Source organism: Archocentrus centrarchus, chromosome 5 (genome assembly GCF_007364275.1).
Source record: "Archocentrus centrarchus isolate MPI-CPG fArcCen1 chromosome 5, fArcCen1, whole genome shotgun sequence".
NCBI classification, from domain to species: Eukaryota; Metazoa; Chordata; class Actinopteri; order Cichliformes; family Cichlidae; genus Archocentrus; species Archocentrus centrarchus.
The window spans coordinates 15,620,066-15,635,286 of NC_044350.1; the positions used below are offsets into that span (position 1 = coordinate 15,620,066).

At 40.9% G+C, this 15,221-nt stretch overlaps 1 protein-coding gene across 1 annotated transcript; it reads left to right on the forward strand.

Annotated features, from left to right (window-relative positions):
• The first annotated feature begins 308 nt into the window (after positions 1-308).
• On the forward strand, positions 309-12,902 carry cdk4 (cyclin dependent kinase 4). The gene is made up of 8 exons (XM_030729258.1): positions 309-561; positions 5,914-6,148; positions 6,244-6,379; positions 6,561-6,728; positions 8,635-8,744; positions 10,134-10,184; positions 10,278-10,413; positions 12,081-12,902. The coding sequence occupies exons 2-8, from the start codon at positions 5,931-5,933 to the stop codon at positions 12,180-12,182; spliced, it is 921 nt and encodes a 306-aa protein (XP_030585118.1). The 5' UTR covers positions 309-561; positions 5,914-5,930; the 3' UTR covers positions 12,183-12,902.
• Positions 12,903-15,221: the final 2,319 nt, after the last annotated feature.

Here is a 15,221-nt window from a genome sequence, read left to right on the forward strand (position 1 = left end):
TGTAAGCAAATATAAGTGAGCAGTTACCCTCCACACCTCCGGTGGACTCGACGATGCAACAGTGCAGTAAAATCCAACTATATGTCCTAAATTATAGTTTTGATGGGAGAAATGACATTTGCAGATAAAAGGCCCTATTGGCTACAAATTAGCTTTAACTGCCCTGTGATTGATTGTTATACACTGGTAATGAATGCAAACTCGGAGGACTTGGCGAAAGTTTAAGACCCACAGCTGAGATCGGGGTTTTTCATTCATTTGGTGATTTTTGGCTCCGCCTCCGAGAGTTGCTAGAAGCAACAGGAAGACAACCCAAAAGGGGTGCAGGCTTGAAGAAGAAAAAAAAAAAAACAGTGGAGGCCGAAATCATATCGGTTGATTGGCTTCTCCACAACAGATCCACTGCTGGGCTTCTGTAAACTTAAGTCTGGACCCGACCTGCCACTTGTGACCCGTTTGTGTGTGAGTTATACGTGGCACATTAGTGAGCATGTCTTCCTCATAGAGCTAAAGTAAGCTTACCTGCCACAGAAGAGAGAGAGAGACAGAGAAGCAGGCGAGGTGAGTACAGTATCGGCGATTGCACGAAGCCGTTTGTGATTAGTTTGCGACACTGTGATATTTATGTAATGTGGCACAGATGTGGAAATGGGAATTGCAGGCGGTGATTTGTCCCATCCGCCGCTTGCTGTAGTTTAATGTTTTCCCTGCCACGTCAGTGAACATGTAGGTGAGGAGGAAAAAGTCCATGTGGCCTGCTGTTGCCGCACTTTGTTGCCAGTTTAATTAACAAAGGAGCGCTATGGAGGAGCACCACGTGTCGGGACAGAGCAGGCTTTCTGTCTGCCCCGGCCTGTTTCTCGCTACCTCCGCCCACCGGCATTCAGTGTCACTGGCCTGCATTTTTCTTGATGAATCAGTAAAATGAATGAAATGTTGGCGAGGTAGCTGTGGGCTTCCGTGTCTCTCACGACCAGTCCTGACCGTGATCAGTGACCCCGGTGTTGTCAGATGTTGAAACTTCCAGATGTGGTGCTAAAAAAAATCTGTCCTCTGGTTGTGCAAGCTGTTCTGTCTCTGGAAAAGGAAACTAGGAGATGTTTTTAGGGTGACAAGTCACCCTGCCACTTCCTGAAGAAACTCAGACAACTGAGACCACAAGCAAGTCTGATAGTTCAGTGAGAGTCTTGGCTCTACAGGCGGGCTGTGGTAGTTTCAGTGAAAAGCAAAGGGTTGTACTGTTGTGTCGGCTGTGAAGACAAGGGGAGAACACCTGATAGATCATTTATCCTGTTAACTAGGAATGGGGAAAATACAGTAATGCAATAATGTATCTCACAGATTCCTCTTGCCATATATTATCAGTACACTGAGTTTTGTTTTGTTTTTTTTTCAGAAAAATCTTAACACTTCAAATAGTTCTCAAAGTTGGGTCCAGCGAAGTACAGCTATATAACTGATGGTTATCTCGACACACACTGAGTATCACTGTATCATGATGCCTCTGTTATCACAGGCAGTGTTTCAGCCCATCATATCAAGAGTTTCTCTGCAGTTTCCTGCCCTGATAGTAACTTGAAGCAAACATGAACGAACCGCCTGCTGGCTGATAAATGAGAGCGCTGGTAAATAGATTTTGTTTAACCTCTAAAATGGAATGTAAGGGTAAATTTAGGTTTTGTATTTAAGTCAGCTGACAAAGGTGTTAACTTAAATGAGGCATTAAAGGTGAGAATAAACTACCTTCGTGATAGAATAAACCGGGATGTGATTTCTCTTTGCAGTGCCTCCCTTCAAGTATTTTAGTTCTCAGACTTTGTGGTGGTTCTGACTCCTACAGCTGTTGTCACTTAGCCCATCTAAAGAGGAAAGTTCCACCATTGCGGGAAGCAACTAAGAATGAGAGACGTTAAATCATCTGATGTCTGCATGGAGCGCCCAACATGTGGCAAATGTGTGTAATATATGATCAATAAAGGAAACCGTGGTCGTGCACCATACTGATACGATCTCACGGCCTACACAATAATTTGGCATCTAACATACAAAGCATATATAGGCCAATGGCTTTCTCTGTGGAAACTGTATGCAGTAAATTGCAACAGTAAAGTTAGATGCAATGAAGTGGTTGTCTCTGTTTATGGAAGGAGCTGAATAAATGAGTGAAAACAAAAAGAGTGGTACTTTTGATCACAGAGCTTTATGAGTTAGCTAAAATGAGAGGTTTCCTTAGGGTACAGTCTGCCCAAGCAAATAAAATGTGCCTAATTACAGTTCGATCGATATATCAGTCGGCTGCTGCTGAATTGATATTCACACATATATAATCACTATTCCTACTATATTTCTAGATATTTTCCAGAATAATAAAAAGAAGGAAATTGGCACACATATGCACTGAAAAATGGGGCGGATGCTGGGCCAAAACAAAACCAAAAAAAAACCCCACCGACACAACTCCAGTTTTACCTGTTTGTTGCATCAGTGTTTTCGAGCGCACCTGCTCTTCCTCACACCGTAACAGAACATCATTTAGAAGTTACGTCTAAATTATAGCCGCCTCGCTGACTCCATCATTTTCAGCAGGGAGGTGTGGAGTCGAGTGATGCTGCTGAGTAGTTTGTGAAAAACATCAGTGTGTCTAACATGAACATAACTTGATGGCAGAATTGGTCTCAGTGTCGCTTAGAGAAGTGAGCTTTGTTTTTGGGGAGGGGTTTTTTTGCAGAAGGGAAAGTTTTATCTGCACCCTCTTTCTCGGCTCATTTCTTAATCATTTCGAGAGAAATGGCAGACTCAAGTTTTCTTTGCGCAAGAGGAAGAACTGTGGTACTTTAAAGCAATACTGCTTCCTCTTAGTAACAAGAGTTTATATTGACTGCATGTGGTTTAGAATTACCATTTGTGGTTTAGCAGTCTGTCTGGATATTCAAACAACTTTAGGCATTATTGGTCATTTTTTATTATTATGTGAAACTGTATTTCAGCCAAGTGCTGACTCAGTATGTTACTACTTCGTTAAATACTTTAAGATATTATGACACACGTTCACTAGTGAAAGGCGAGAACTGTGAGATTTTTTACTGAACTGTCTGTATGCTGACAATAAGCCCAGAACAGCATATATAGCGTTACGTTCAGCAGTGACTCTGTATTTATCTCGTATTAAACGTACAAACGTGCTATCGTGTTGTGTGAACCAAATATTTGACAGCCACAGTGTTAGACTTTGGGTTACCTGTGTTAGAAAATGAAGCCAGCAGCAAAATTCAGACGAGAATGAACTGCTTTGTTGTTGAGGTGTTTGACTTTGAGTGGATTGTGTTTCTACTCCTTTGTTGTTGTGCTTTTCTCACACTCCTCTCCAGAAACACCTTGAGCTCCGGATCTCTGTTGTCTTTAACAGTTTGAATCATATAAAATACATTTTCTTTGATTTTGAGTAAAGGAACTGGTACATGTCTACCAGCTTGAGGACTTCAGCTTACAGTCAACTTTGTCCTTTATTACTTTTACTGAGAAGAGATTATCCAGATAGCAGGTTTTTACGGTGCTGTGGGACATAATAAATACTGCTAAATTAAAGAGGTACTGAATCCAAAACACTTCATTGGAGGTCTTTAAGTTCTTCATTCCCTCTGTGATTTGTCATAATGCCAGATTAGCTTTGGTTCTCAGTGTGACACAGTGTTCTTTTCCTCACTTTGAAGAGAACAGAACTGCTACCAGTGAGTAGGTGAGCCCAAAATGCAAGAATAGAAATATAATAGGAGTAGTAGGTCATAGGGGTGTGGATGGATGAAAATCGGTTAGGGGATGGGCTGAGTGGAGGAAGTGTACCAAGCTGCCTCGACAGATTAAAGGCTGAGGCTTTAACAAAGGAAAGGAAGCAGAGGGATGATATGGTCTCTGGCTGTGTACCTGCTTCCTGCCAGGAGACTGAAGGTAGGAGCATCGGCACAGAAAGATTTTTCAGTCTAATGATGGAAGGTGCTTCCTGTGCTGCAGAGTGGAGGGGAAAAGCCCTGCATCAAGGGACCTTTAAAACGGAGCCACATTTGTTGAGTCACGTGTCATCTTTCAGGAGGTTTTTCCTGCAGCTCGTGGATTAAAAACCTTAAATTTTCTCTTTATTATTGCAGGTGGTGGTGGTGGGGTCCTTTATGTGACAGTTGACAGTTAAAAGGCAGACAGGAAACGTGGGGTGGGGAAGTCAGGTGGGGTGGGATGGATGGGGGGATGACATGCAACACACATTCCTGGCTGGGATCAAGATTAAGAGGTTTTGTGTGTCATGTGCTGCAACCATTAAGGCACTTAACATTTGATAACTATATAAAAGAGCATTGATGAATAAATCACTAAAAAAATAAAGCTGCATCACTTAAATCAGCGTAACCAGCCTTCAAAAGTTTTGCAGCTCCGAGCATTATTTTCTAATGGAAACACACCAGTGAGAAAAAGGATGGTGTGGAGTCATGTTAAAGGTGCACCAGCTGATTTTAATAATGCAACTGGGTAAACTATGGAATAACAATAAAATAAAGTTTTACAGGTCATTTTTATGAGCTGAGTGACATTGAATGTAAAATTGACATTTTTGCCACAACTTTCCTAAGAGCTAGGATTTTTTTTTCTACTTCTAAAGCATTTTTATAAAGATTAAACCAAATCCTAATTTATCATTTTTAACAGCTTTTTATTATTTAAGGCTACTAAAGGGTAAGAGTCCCAGCATAGTAAATATAATGGTACAAACTAGCTGTGAAAAAATACACTTCTTCAAAGGGTACGGGGCAAACAACAGCTGGGGTACTCAAATTTATTTACACAGAAAAATTCACAACAGTAGTGAGTGGGATAGTCATGGCAAGGACCAGTGCTGCCAAAGACTTGCAGCATGACCTGATCTTATAGACTATAACAGCACTAAACTTTGCAGCAATCCATTCTCAATCAGACACTAAATTTGACCAGCTAGACAATCCCAAGCATACATCCAAGTCAAAGATTCAACAAATCATTCCTGGAGTATCTGGTCAAATCTTTAAAGGAAGCACTGGAAACACTTAAAACAGAATATCAGTGAACATCAGGAGCAAGCCGAAACTCAAAGAAGAAAGGTGCCAAACTGCAAACTACCAGAAACATTTATCTAAAGGCCATGAAAGCCCTCGCTATAGTTAAATAGATAAAAGAAAGCATAGGGTTCCTCCAGAAGGTAATTTACAGAGCTAATGAGAACGTGGAAAGACTTTCATTCAGCGCTCATGAAGTCCTAACACAAAAGTGCTTTCTATTGACACTTGAAAGTTATTTTTGAGACAGACTGCGGGCAGTGTGACAGAAAATACACTTTGTACTCCTTTAGAAATGGCTCCTCAAGCAGAAGAGCTGTGGAGGAGCATCAGTTCATTTTGGATGTGGCAGGTTTGCAGGGCTGTGGTAACGAATTTCAGCCCCTGCCTTGTGTTAGCCCGAGGACATTTCTGTCTTTATTACTGAACAGGCGCCGGCTTCTCTCAGACAGAATATGTGTGAGAGAAGTTGGTGATGGTTCTCCTTGTCCAGCGCAGACAGTTCATGAAAAGTTCATTATGCTGTTTTGTTTTTTTCAAGGATTTTTTTTGTTGCATTTTTTAAGCAGTGCCAGTGTTGTTGCAGTGCGAACTGGATGGTCAGATGACCGCTTGGGTCCAGGCAGTCTTGGTGAATCCAGCTGTATTTAATGAGCTTGTTACTTTTCTTCTAGCTTCCTCAGGTATTTGGCATCTCTACATCTTCAGACACTGTGATCGGTCACTTAAAGCAGAGCATTTTCCAGGGGGGGGCGACACACGATCACCTGCCACATCGTTACTGTTACTGACTTTTGTATCTAATTTGTGTGTTGTACTTTTTTTTTTGTCTCAGGCTATTTCAGTCTGGCCATGGCCCACTTCGCCAGCATCCAGTATGAGCCAGTGGCAGAAATCGGTGGAGGTGCTTATGGAACTGTTTATAAAGCCCGGGACACAGAGAGCGGGCAGTTTGTGGCTCTGAAGAGCGTGCGTGTCAGAACGGACCAAAATGGCCTCCCAGTGTCCACAGTCAGAGAGGTGGCTCTGTTGAAACGGCTCGAGCAGTTTGACCACCCCAACGTGGTCAGGTAAGGGAGTCGTTAGTGCGTTGTGTTTTCACCTTGTGTTTATAATCCACTGTGAACTAATCACACAGGAGTCATGAATTTTCTTGCTCGTGCAGGCTTATGGATGTTTGCGCCACCCCGAGGTCAGACCAGGAGACCAAAGTTACTCTAGTGTTTGAGCATGTGGACCAAGACCTTAAGACATATCTAGAGAAAGCGCCAGCTCCAGGATTAGCTCCAGACCGCATCAAAGTAAGAACCGGCTCCAGCGATATCTACGCTAAAACTTAGCTAAAGTTGTCAAATGAGACTGCTGACACCACATGGCAAGCGTGGAGTGTTTTGCTGCTTGTTCATTGAAAGCCCCATTACCTAAACCTGTAAAATATTTAGTTCCAGTGAAGATCCGCCTGTGTTTGTTTTTTGTTTGCAGGATTTGATGAGGCAGTTGCTGTGTGGTCTTGCATTCCTTCACTCTAACCGCGTGATGCACAGAGACCTGAAACCAGAGAATATTCTGGTAACCAGCCAAGGCCAGGTGAAGCTGGCCGACTTTGGACTCGCCAGGATCTACAGCTGCCACATGGCCCTCACTCCTGTGGTAAGAAGCGTACGCAGTAAAAGCAAAGCACGCTGCCATTTTTGTTCTAAGTTTAGTTCATTTTTATTTCAGATTTTCTACCATTCGAGCTGATTTCATTTCAGTCAGCATTTAATAGTGTTTCGTAAAGATAAATAGATTAACATACAGTGTCTAATATTTCACATTCTGCTGCCAGGCATAAACATTTTGGGAAATATGCTTATTTGCCTTCTTGCAGCGGCTTAGATAAGGAACATCACAACCAGCAGATGGGTAGCTTAGTGTAAGGCAGAACTGGAAACAGGGAGAAAAGAGTCCAAAAGTTACTAAACCTGCCAAGTAGTCACGCCAAGCCTCAGGAATTAATACATTATATCAGTTTTTCTTGTGTAAAAATGTAGTGCAAAACCCTCATGCTGTGACTTGGATGGCTACAGTAACTTCCTGGAGTGTTTGCAGTTTACCAGGAAAGAATCCAGTAAAGATCACGACAACATGATGCTTCAAAACAACATTTTTATAGAAAAATAAGATATAATATTTAGATGTACTGCCCTGGATTTCAGATTTCATTACTTATGTTTAAGTTGTTTGGGCATTTTGCTTTTTATATGACTTGTGTTTCCTCCATAATTAAAGAGACTGTGGTTATGGCCGTGTCAGCGCTTTATTTGTTTTATGAGAATGATGAGAATTTTTTTTAGTGGTTTAAAAAATTGAAAAACAGTAAAAGGCTGCTGCTGTGCTAACATGTCTGTAACTCGAGCTAAATGGCAGCTTCTGCTGAACATGTTGATGTTTACTAGACAGGCGAATTTCCAGGGCTTTTTAAATTGGGGTGGGCGGAGGGCTAACAGTTAGTTTGGTGGGGGGGGGCTCGTAATGCTACTTTTATCTGATCCCACATCCACAAGGGTAGCAAATAGCTTCACATGTTTATCTTGGTAGATTTTTTTAATAGCAGATACCCTTCCTGACACAACCCTAAAGGGATTTATATCTCCTCCTGGGATTGAACCACAGATCTTTTACTTGTTAGGTAAATATGTAAACCGCTACACTTTGGAACCACAGAGGGAGGCTTAAAGGAACTAAAAATATTCTATCAGAGACAAAAAAAGCAAAATAAAAACACTTTGAAATGTAATGTCCACCAGGCCTCCTGCCTCCAGTAGGATGCATAGCTTCCCCTTAATAATAGCAGCTGCATTGAAGTACAAGATTTAGCAGGGAGTTAATGGGACTAATGAAACAGAGACTGGTTAGTACAGTCAAGTTCTAAAAAAAGAAGAACAGCATTTTACCCAGCCTTTGTTTGCAGTAGAAAAAGTAAAGGGTTAGGCGAGGGTTAGCAGTGGATCAAACCACTGTGAGGTATGTGAGGGGGAGGCGATCATTCAGCCATGCTATTAAACCTTTAGCTTTCATTACATGTAAAGGTTCTCGCATGCAGCGATGCACTGAAGAGGACTAAACTGTTTGTAACACAAAAAAGGGCGCTAAACCTTCTTATCTGACCCCGTAATTTCCACCCATGGTTGTACTGACATGACAGCACAATTTTGGAGGGTCAACAGGGGGGCCCAGTCAGATTTCAAGGGCGAGGTGGGGGTTGCCCATCCCCTTTTCACTAGATAATGTTTTTTTTTTTTTTTCAAGCTCATGTACAAGTGTTTTGTTGTTTGATAGTTCCTAAGCTTGATTATTTATTCCCTGTAATCCTTATGGACTCTATGTTTGTTAGAGCCTGACCCATACCAGATTATGCTGAAGCAGAATTTATGGAGTAAGGAATTCCCATACAGATACATCAGGTCATGATAAATAAGTATCAACATATATAGTGCGTATTAATAAAAGGGATTTGTAATAGGCTTTTCATGATTGTATGCATCCACCGAGCTCTTCTGGTTGTGTCTCCCAGGTTGTGACACTGTGGTACCGTCCTCCTGAAGTCCTGCTGCAGTCCAGTTATGCCACACCCGTGGATATCTGGAGCACCGGCTGTATCTTTGCTGAGATGTTCAAAAGGAAGTGAGTCAGCATTCGATTTTAGCGATCTGAGTCACTAATTTAAAAAGTAGCAGAGGTCTGATTACTCATCCTTTGCACGGTGTGAAGTGAACTCTGGATTCTCATTGAATTCCTAAAGCCAGATCGCATTGTGTTTTAAATCATTTCCATCATACCAAGTTTGACATACACTTTCTGTATGAAGCCTTTGCTTGGATAACCACAGCAGTGTGTGGAGAGCACAAGCCCGGGACTCATGTCTAGCCTTTAATTTGCTGTTCAGGTTCTACAACTGTTGGCTAAGGCTGGAGAAAGTTAAATATTAACAAAGTCGTGTTCATTTTTTCATTGTAAGCCAAGCTGACTTTCTCATATTTAATGAAGATGATGATGATCATTTCCTCATTTTAACCAAGTGCTTCGAGCTTGTTTAACATAACACAGAGAAACATTCAGTAAGATGCCAAATGTGGAGCAAGCACATGAAATGCAATTAGGTCGAACATTTTAAAGATATATTAATATGAATATTCCCTCAGTCAATATCTGTAAAGCACATTTTCCGTCTGGCTGTGCTCTCTGCTCCTGAGACGCAGACAGTTTGTTGGTTAAAATGCGTTTTAATGAGGGTAAATTGGTTTCAAAAGCAAATAAAGGGTTTTTGCCATTTAGCCGTAACCTGGGTATGAATTAAGGTTTATTGAGTTATAGTGTATTTTTATAGCTCTGTAAGGTATGAGTGACACCAATTTGCTATTTAAAGCAGGGGAGGGCCGCACCAATAAGCTAAACTCAATTCTGCTCATTATTAATTTGATCTCTTTATAAGCTTTTAGGTGCGGCTCTCCACAACACTCCCAGTTCTCACGTGGCCCCCGGGGAAAATTAATTGCCCACCCCTGCTTTAGACATTTAATTTAAGAGACTGATCCTGGCGCAGTGATAGCAGGAATTTTGTGAATGTGATAATGTGCACCAACAAGCTTAAACCTACTAGAGGAGCTTGTCAGTGTATTCAGCTCAGCTAAGAAGCAGTTCAGTGATGTACACAGTAGCTCCACCTAGTGGTAAAAATTACACATTGCATCAAAGGAATGTGTTTTTTTGTTGTTGGTTTTTTACCACCAATGTGGCTAAAATAATGAATGCATAAAAATGATACTTCTGTGAACAGTTAATATGAAGATGGTGAGATTATTATGATATAGCAGAAATATAGAGGTGCAACATTGTGATGTCAAAGCTCATGAATATTAGTGAACGCATATTTGTTGATATGTGTCCAGGATATCACAATCCTATCTCGCCCTCTGGTGCAAATAAAAGAGAAATTTGTAAAACCAAAGGTCTAAAATAACCAACAGCAACCAGCTTCAGCCTTTCAACTAATCTTTAATCTTTATTTGTTAGACCTTTGTTCTGTGGAGAGTCAGAAATGGACCAGCTTGGGAAAATTTTTGAGTGAGTATGAAACACTTTCAGTCACATTAACCTGAGCCTTGGTTGATTCATTCTCACGGTTCCTTCGTCACTGAAATTTAAACGTTGTTTCAGGGTTATCGGCTTGCCACCAGAGGAGGAGTGGCCGACTGATGTTACACTATCAAGGAAAAACTTCCCCCCTGTCATGGCTCGCCCAATCACGGACTTTGTCCCAGAGATAAATGAGCAGGGGGCGCAACTGTTGCTGGTAAGGCTCGTGAATTAAATAATTAGAGCGGTTCTCCATCCTGCCTGGTACTTGATTTATGTCTCAACTACACAGAGAGTTGAAATCAGGACATTAACAGATTAAGCAACCTCAGATCCCAGAAGAATTTAATTTGCCTTAGACACAAGCCTCAGGAATTCAAGTGCTGCGATCCTGACAAATTCCTGCGACTGCTTTTGCTTATTCAGCTGGTTGCACTAAAAGAGAAACAGGACTCGTGAAAGTACCCTTTTAAGAAAAGTGTGTTGTCTGCATACTCTGCAGAGTGCTGGTCGAACAGAAAATATGACTGAAATCAACTTTTTAAACAGGCTATTTAAACGAATAAATATTCTTATTTATAAGAATAAAACAATAAATATTGCCTTTCTGTGATTACAAGTGTTACCTAACCTTTTAAAGTAGACAGAATATTTTATCACGCCTCCCCACGTGATGCAAAAAATAAAATAAAAAAATAGATCAAAAATAATAGAAATAGTAGCTTTTCCTTCTCCATGTTTCCGTAGAATAAATAAATAAGCTTGAATCTACAACCTAATGTTCTCGGCTGCTGGACACCTTCTTCAGTGATTTTGGTCGGTATTAACACAGATTTGTCGTTTTGGTATATCCATGATCAGAATCTCCTGTTGCACCACATCCTAAAGATGCTCTATTGGATTGAGATCTGGTGACTGTGGAGGCCATTTGAGTGCAGTGAACTCATTATCATGTTCAAAAAATCAGTTTGATTTGTGCGTTGTGATATGGTGCGTTATCATGTTGGAAGCAGCCATCAGAAGATGGGCACACTGTGGTCATCAAGGGATGGACGTGATCAGTAACAATACTTAGGCAGACTGTAGTGTTTAAACGGTTCTCAGTTGGTACTAAGGGGCCCAAAGTGTGCCAAGAAACTAACCCCCACAGCATTACACCACCACTAGCCTGAACTGTTGATACAAAGCAGCATGGATTCATGCTTTCATGTTGTTTATGCCAAATTCTGACCCGACCAGGAAACAAGACTCATCATACCAGGCAGCATTTTTTCCAATATTCTATGGTCCAATTTTGGTGAGCCCATGTGAACTGTAGCCTCAGTCTCCTGTTCTTAGCTGACAGGAGTGACGCCCGGTGTGGTCTTCTGCTGCTGTAGCCCATCTGCTTCATGGTTGGCTGTATTGTGCCAGATGCTCTTCTGCGTACCTTGGTTGTAACGACTGATTATTTAAGTTACTGTTGCCTTCCGGTCAGCTCAGAACAGTCTGGACATTCTCCTCTGACCTCTGACATCACCAAGGCATTTTCCGCCAATGAATGAACTGGATATTTTCTCTTTTTCCGACAATCCTCTGTAAACCTTAGAGATGGTTGCTGCGGGAAAATCCCAGTAGGTCAGCAGTTTCTGAAATACTCAGACCAGCCCATCTGGCACCAACAACCAAGTTTAAAGTCACTTAAATCACCTTACTTCCTCATTCTGATGCTCACGTTGAGCTTTAGCAGGTCATCTTGACCATGTCTGCGTGCCTAAATGTACTGAGTTGCTGCCATGTGATTGGCTGATTAGATATTCATTGGTAGTTCATCGGTCCATCGTTTAAAGAGCTGAAAATTTTCATTGACACACTTCCAACCTTGTGCTACTCTTTCCTCCACAGAAAATGCTGACCTTTGACCCCTTGAAACGAATATCAGCCTTGAATGCACTAGAACATGAATATTTCCGGGACGAGACGACGTCGACTCAGACCAATAGCTGAAATCGGCCAGGGAAGCGTGCAGCGAGAGGTAACAGTGTCGAGGTTTAGGAGTATCAGCGTCATTCACGGCTCTGCCTTTCAAGATGTCTGCTTTGAAATCTTATTGTGTTATTCCCACATCACAAAGAGGGTTAAAGGCTGAGAAAGAGAGGAGTGAAGTGAGGATTGCTGCGGTGGTTTTCAGAGTGTAAATGTCACGAGAAATGATGTTAATATGTCACATCTTAAAGGACAGTACCAGTGTTTTTCATGGATCAGGATCATCAGCAGGCACTCACATACAGAAAAGTCTGTCATCTCTTCCGAAATGTTCCTCCTGTGACTTTTCTGGACTGACAGAAGTGACACCTCAGAAGATTAGAAAAGACATTTGTTAGTGATTTTCACTGTGGCTGTATTAATATTTATAACACAATAGGAACAATGACATTGTAAGACTGTGACAGGCATAGAGCTGTATGTAAATGATTTAATCTAGCTATATTTAAATCATGATGAAAAGGAAGAAGTAGCAGAGAACAAACGCACAAGAAAGGCACACGTTGCAAAAAAATACTGGTATTGCCCTCGAATTAGCTCAACAAACAAAAGCATTTTTCTATGTGTTGAAGGACTGAAGGGGCGCATTTCATTTCATTTTTAACATCTGTCTTTTGTTGCTAAAAACCATTTGAAATCAATCATCACTGCAGATAAAAATAAATAAGCATTTCAATCACACTGTGGCTTAATTTGTGTTTTATTATACAGATTTGGGGGGATTCTGTGTGGAATGAATGAAGGTGAATGAGGAAGCTAAAATGGACTGAAATGTTTTTTGAAAAAAGAAAAACACACAGGGTAAAGGCCTTCTCTGGATTTTCCAGATGAATTGTTACTGTGTTTAACTTTAGGGGTACTCAGGTGGTTTAGTATTGCACTGGTGTAAAGTTGTGGGACAAACAAGATAAGCGATAAAAACAAGCGTTTGATGCAGCGGAGCCCACGGCCCACCTTAATCGTACATTTACAGTAAAGCAACTCTTTTGTAGGACCCCTCCTGTCAGGGAAACACACATCTTTCAAACTCTGGGTGACAACTTTATATCTCAGGATTTATAATAAAAATACTAAAGTGTGTGGAAGTGACAAGTTGTGGACTGCAATACTTTACCACAATATATTGTTTTTACATTGCAGTCACACTGATGTTTATGTGATGAGTCCAGGACAGGTCCTGTGAGATGGTCACTCCCAGGTATTTGAAAGTGTCCACTCTTTCCACCTCAGCACCACTGATGACAAGTGGATGGTAGTCCCTCTGCTGCTTCCTGCTGAAGTCCACGATCAGTTCCTTTGTTTTGCTGACGTTGAGCAGGAGGTGGTTCTCCTGGCACCAGTTCTCCAGGCGGGAGACCTCTCTCCTGTAGGCTGTCTCCTCATTGTGAGAGATTAGTCCCAAAACAGAGTTTGCACAATTTTAGTAAGCTTGAAAGTCAATATTTGGTGTGACCACCTTTATTCTTCAACACAGCCTAAACTCTTTGAGGCAGATTTCTTCTAATTTCTTTAAGCAGTCTTCGTGAATAGTTTTCCAGGCTTCTTGAAGGGCATTCAAAGCTCTTCTTTGGATGTGTTCTGCCTTTTGTTCTGTTCTCTGTCAAGATGATCCCACACTGCTTCAATAATGTTGAGGCCTGGGCTCTGAGGATGCCACTACATGACTGATTGTGTTTGATTGTGTGTTTTTCCTATGCAGGTATCCAAAAATACAATTTTGTCAGACTGTTATATTTGGCATTTTTTGTAGATTCAAGTAAAGAAATGCATTTTTTTGTGACAGGCTGCTTGTAAAAAAGGGCCTGATGATAAAATTTAAATTTGGTTGTTTGTTGTCTGTTATGTATAGACACAACACTGGTTCATCCCCTGAGTTAGGTGCCTTTTTAATGCTTGAGTGATTCATAGGTCAGTGTTAAGTGGCTTAACAAGCAAAAAGACATTCCTCTGAAAATGGTCAGGTGCAAGGACTGGACAGAAAATGAGTGAAAAAAGCAGCCAGAGTCCAAAGAAAATCTTTGACAGACCTTCAGAAAGTCTGGAGAACTATTGCTCAAGACCACCTTAAAAAATTACAAGACAGTCTGGCTGCTTGGAATCAAAACACGATGGGTGACTCGACTTTTTTCTCAGTGCTATAAGACAGCAATAAGGACTAATAAATGTGTTTATAAACAGTTTTTAGTAAAATAGTAAAAACCAAAAGTTTCCTGTAGTGCTTATATTTTGTTTTAACCTTTACCAAGCTCCTATGTTAATCTGGTTAGGTTAACACATATATATTAGTAGTTAACTGTGCACTTATGTGCTGTTGCGCTTGCAGCTCCCCCATTATCAGCTGAAAGCTGTAAATGTTACCAAGGCTGAAAATGTGAATGAAATAATGACATATAAATGCAATGTTTTGGCAGTAACACACAAAAACACATATTAAACACTGTTCTGCTTTTTAAATGTGGTTTTTAACTTTCCATGATTTCCACCTGAATGGCAACCACCCGCGGCCGCAGAGAGAGCGTTCTAAAAGCCCGAAAATTAAACAGGTATCTGAAAATAGCACAGTGACTGGCACAGTTATAATATCTGATATGTATACAAGTAATAGGTATTTTTGACTCTTACTTTATTTTACATTTTGCCGACCATGAACTCACGGAGAGCTAATCGCAGATAGAGGAGCTTCAAAACGCAAAGTGAACTGTTATTAAGGGAATTATGAAGCATGTACAGCAAAAGAAATAAGCAAAAAAAGGTGCTTGCAATGCAATGTATGTGCTTGCAATGCTGTTACAAACAGCTACAAGAAACTCAATATCTTTATTATTGCTCTTAAACTGTCTATAAAAGGTCGATTTTTCTCTTATAATTAACTCTAGGTGCATTTATGATGCTAATGTTGACACTTTAGCAGTCTTAATAACACGGAATATGTTTACTAAGCATCTTAAAAGGATGTCTAGTAACCTTTAACTTTAACCTAAGTGAGAGATGCCCATCAGT

Coding starts and splice junctions, on each gene's coding strand:
- cdk4 (XM_030729258.1), top strand. CDS start 5,931: ATGGCCCACTTCGCCAGCATCCAGTATGAGCCAGTGGCAGAAATCGGT. Junction 6,149..6,243: donor GACCACCCCAACGTGGTCAG/GTAAGGGAGTCG, acceptor TTGCTCGTGCAG/GCTTATGGATGTTTGCGCCA. Junction 10,414..12,080: donor AGGGGGCGCAACTGTTGCTG/GTAAGGCTCGTG, acceptor TTTCCTCCACAG/AAAATGCTGACCTTTGACCC.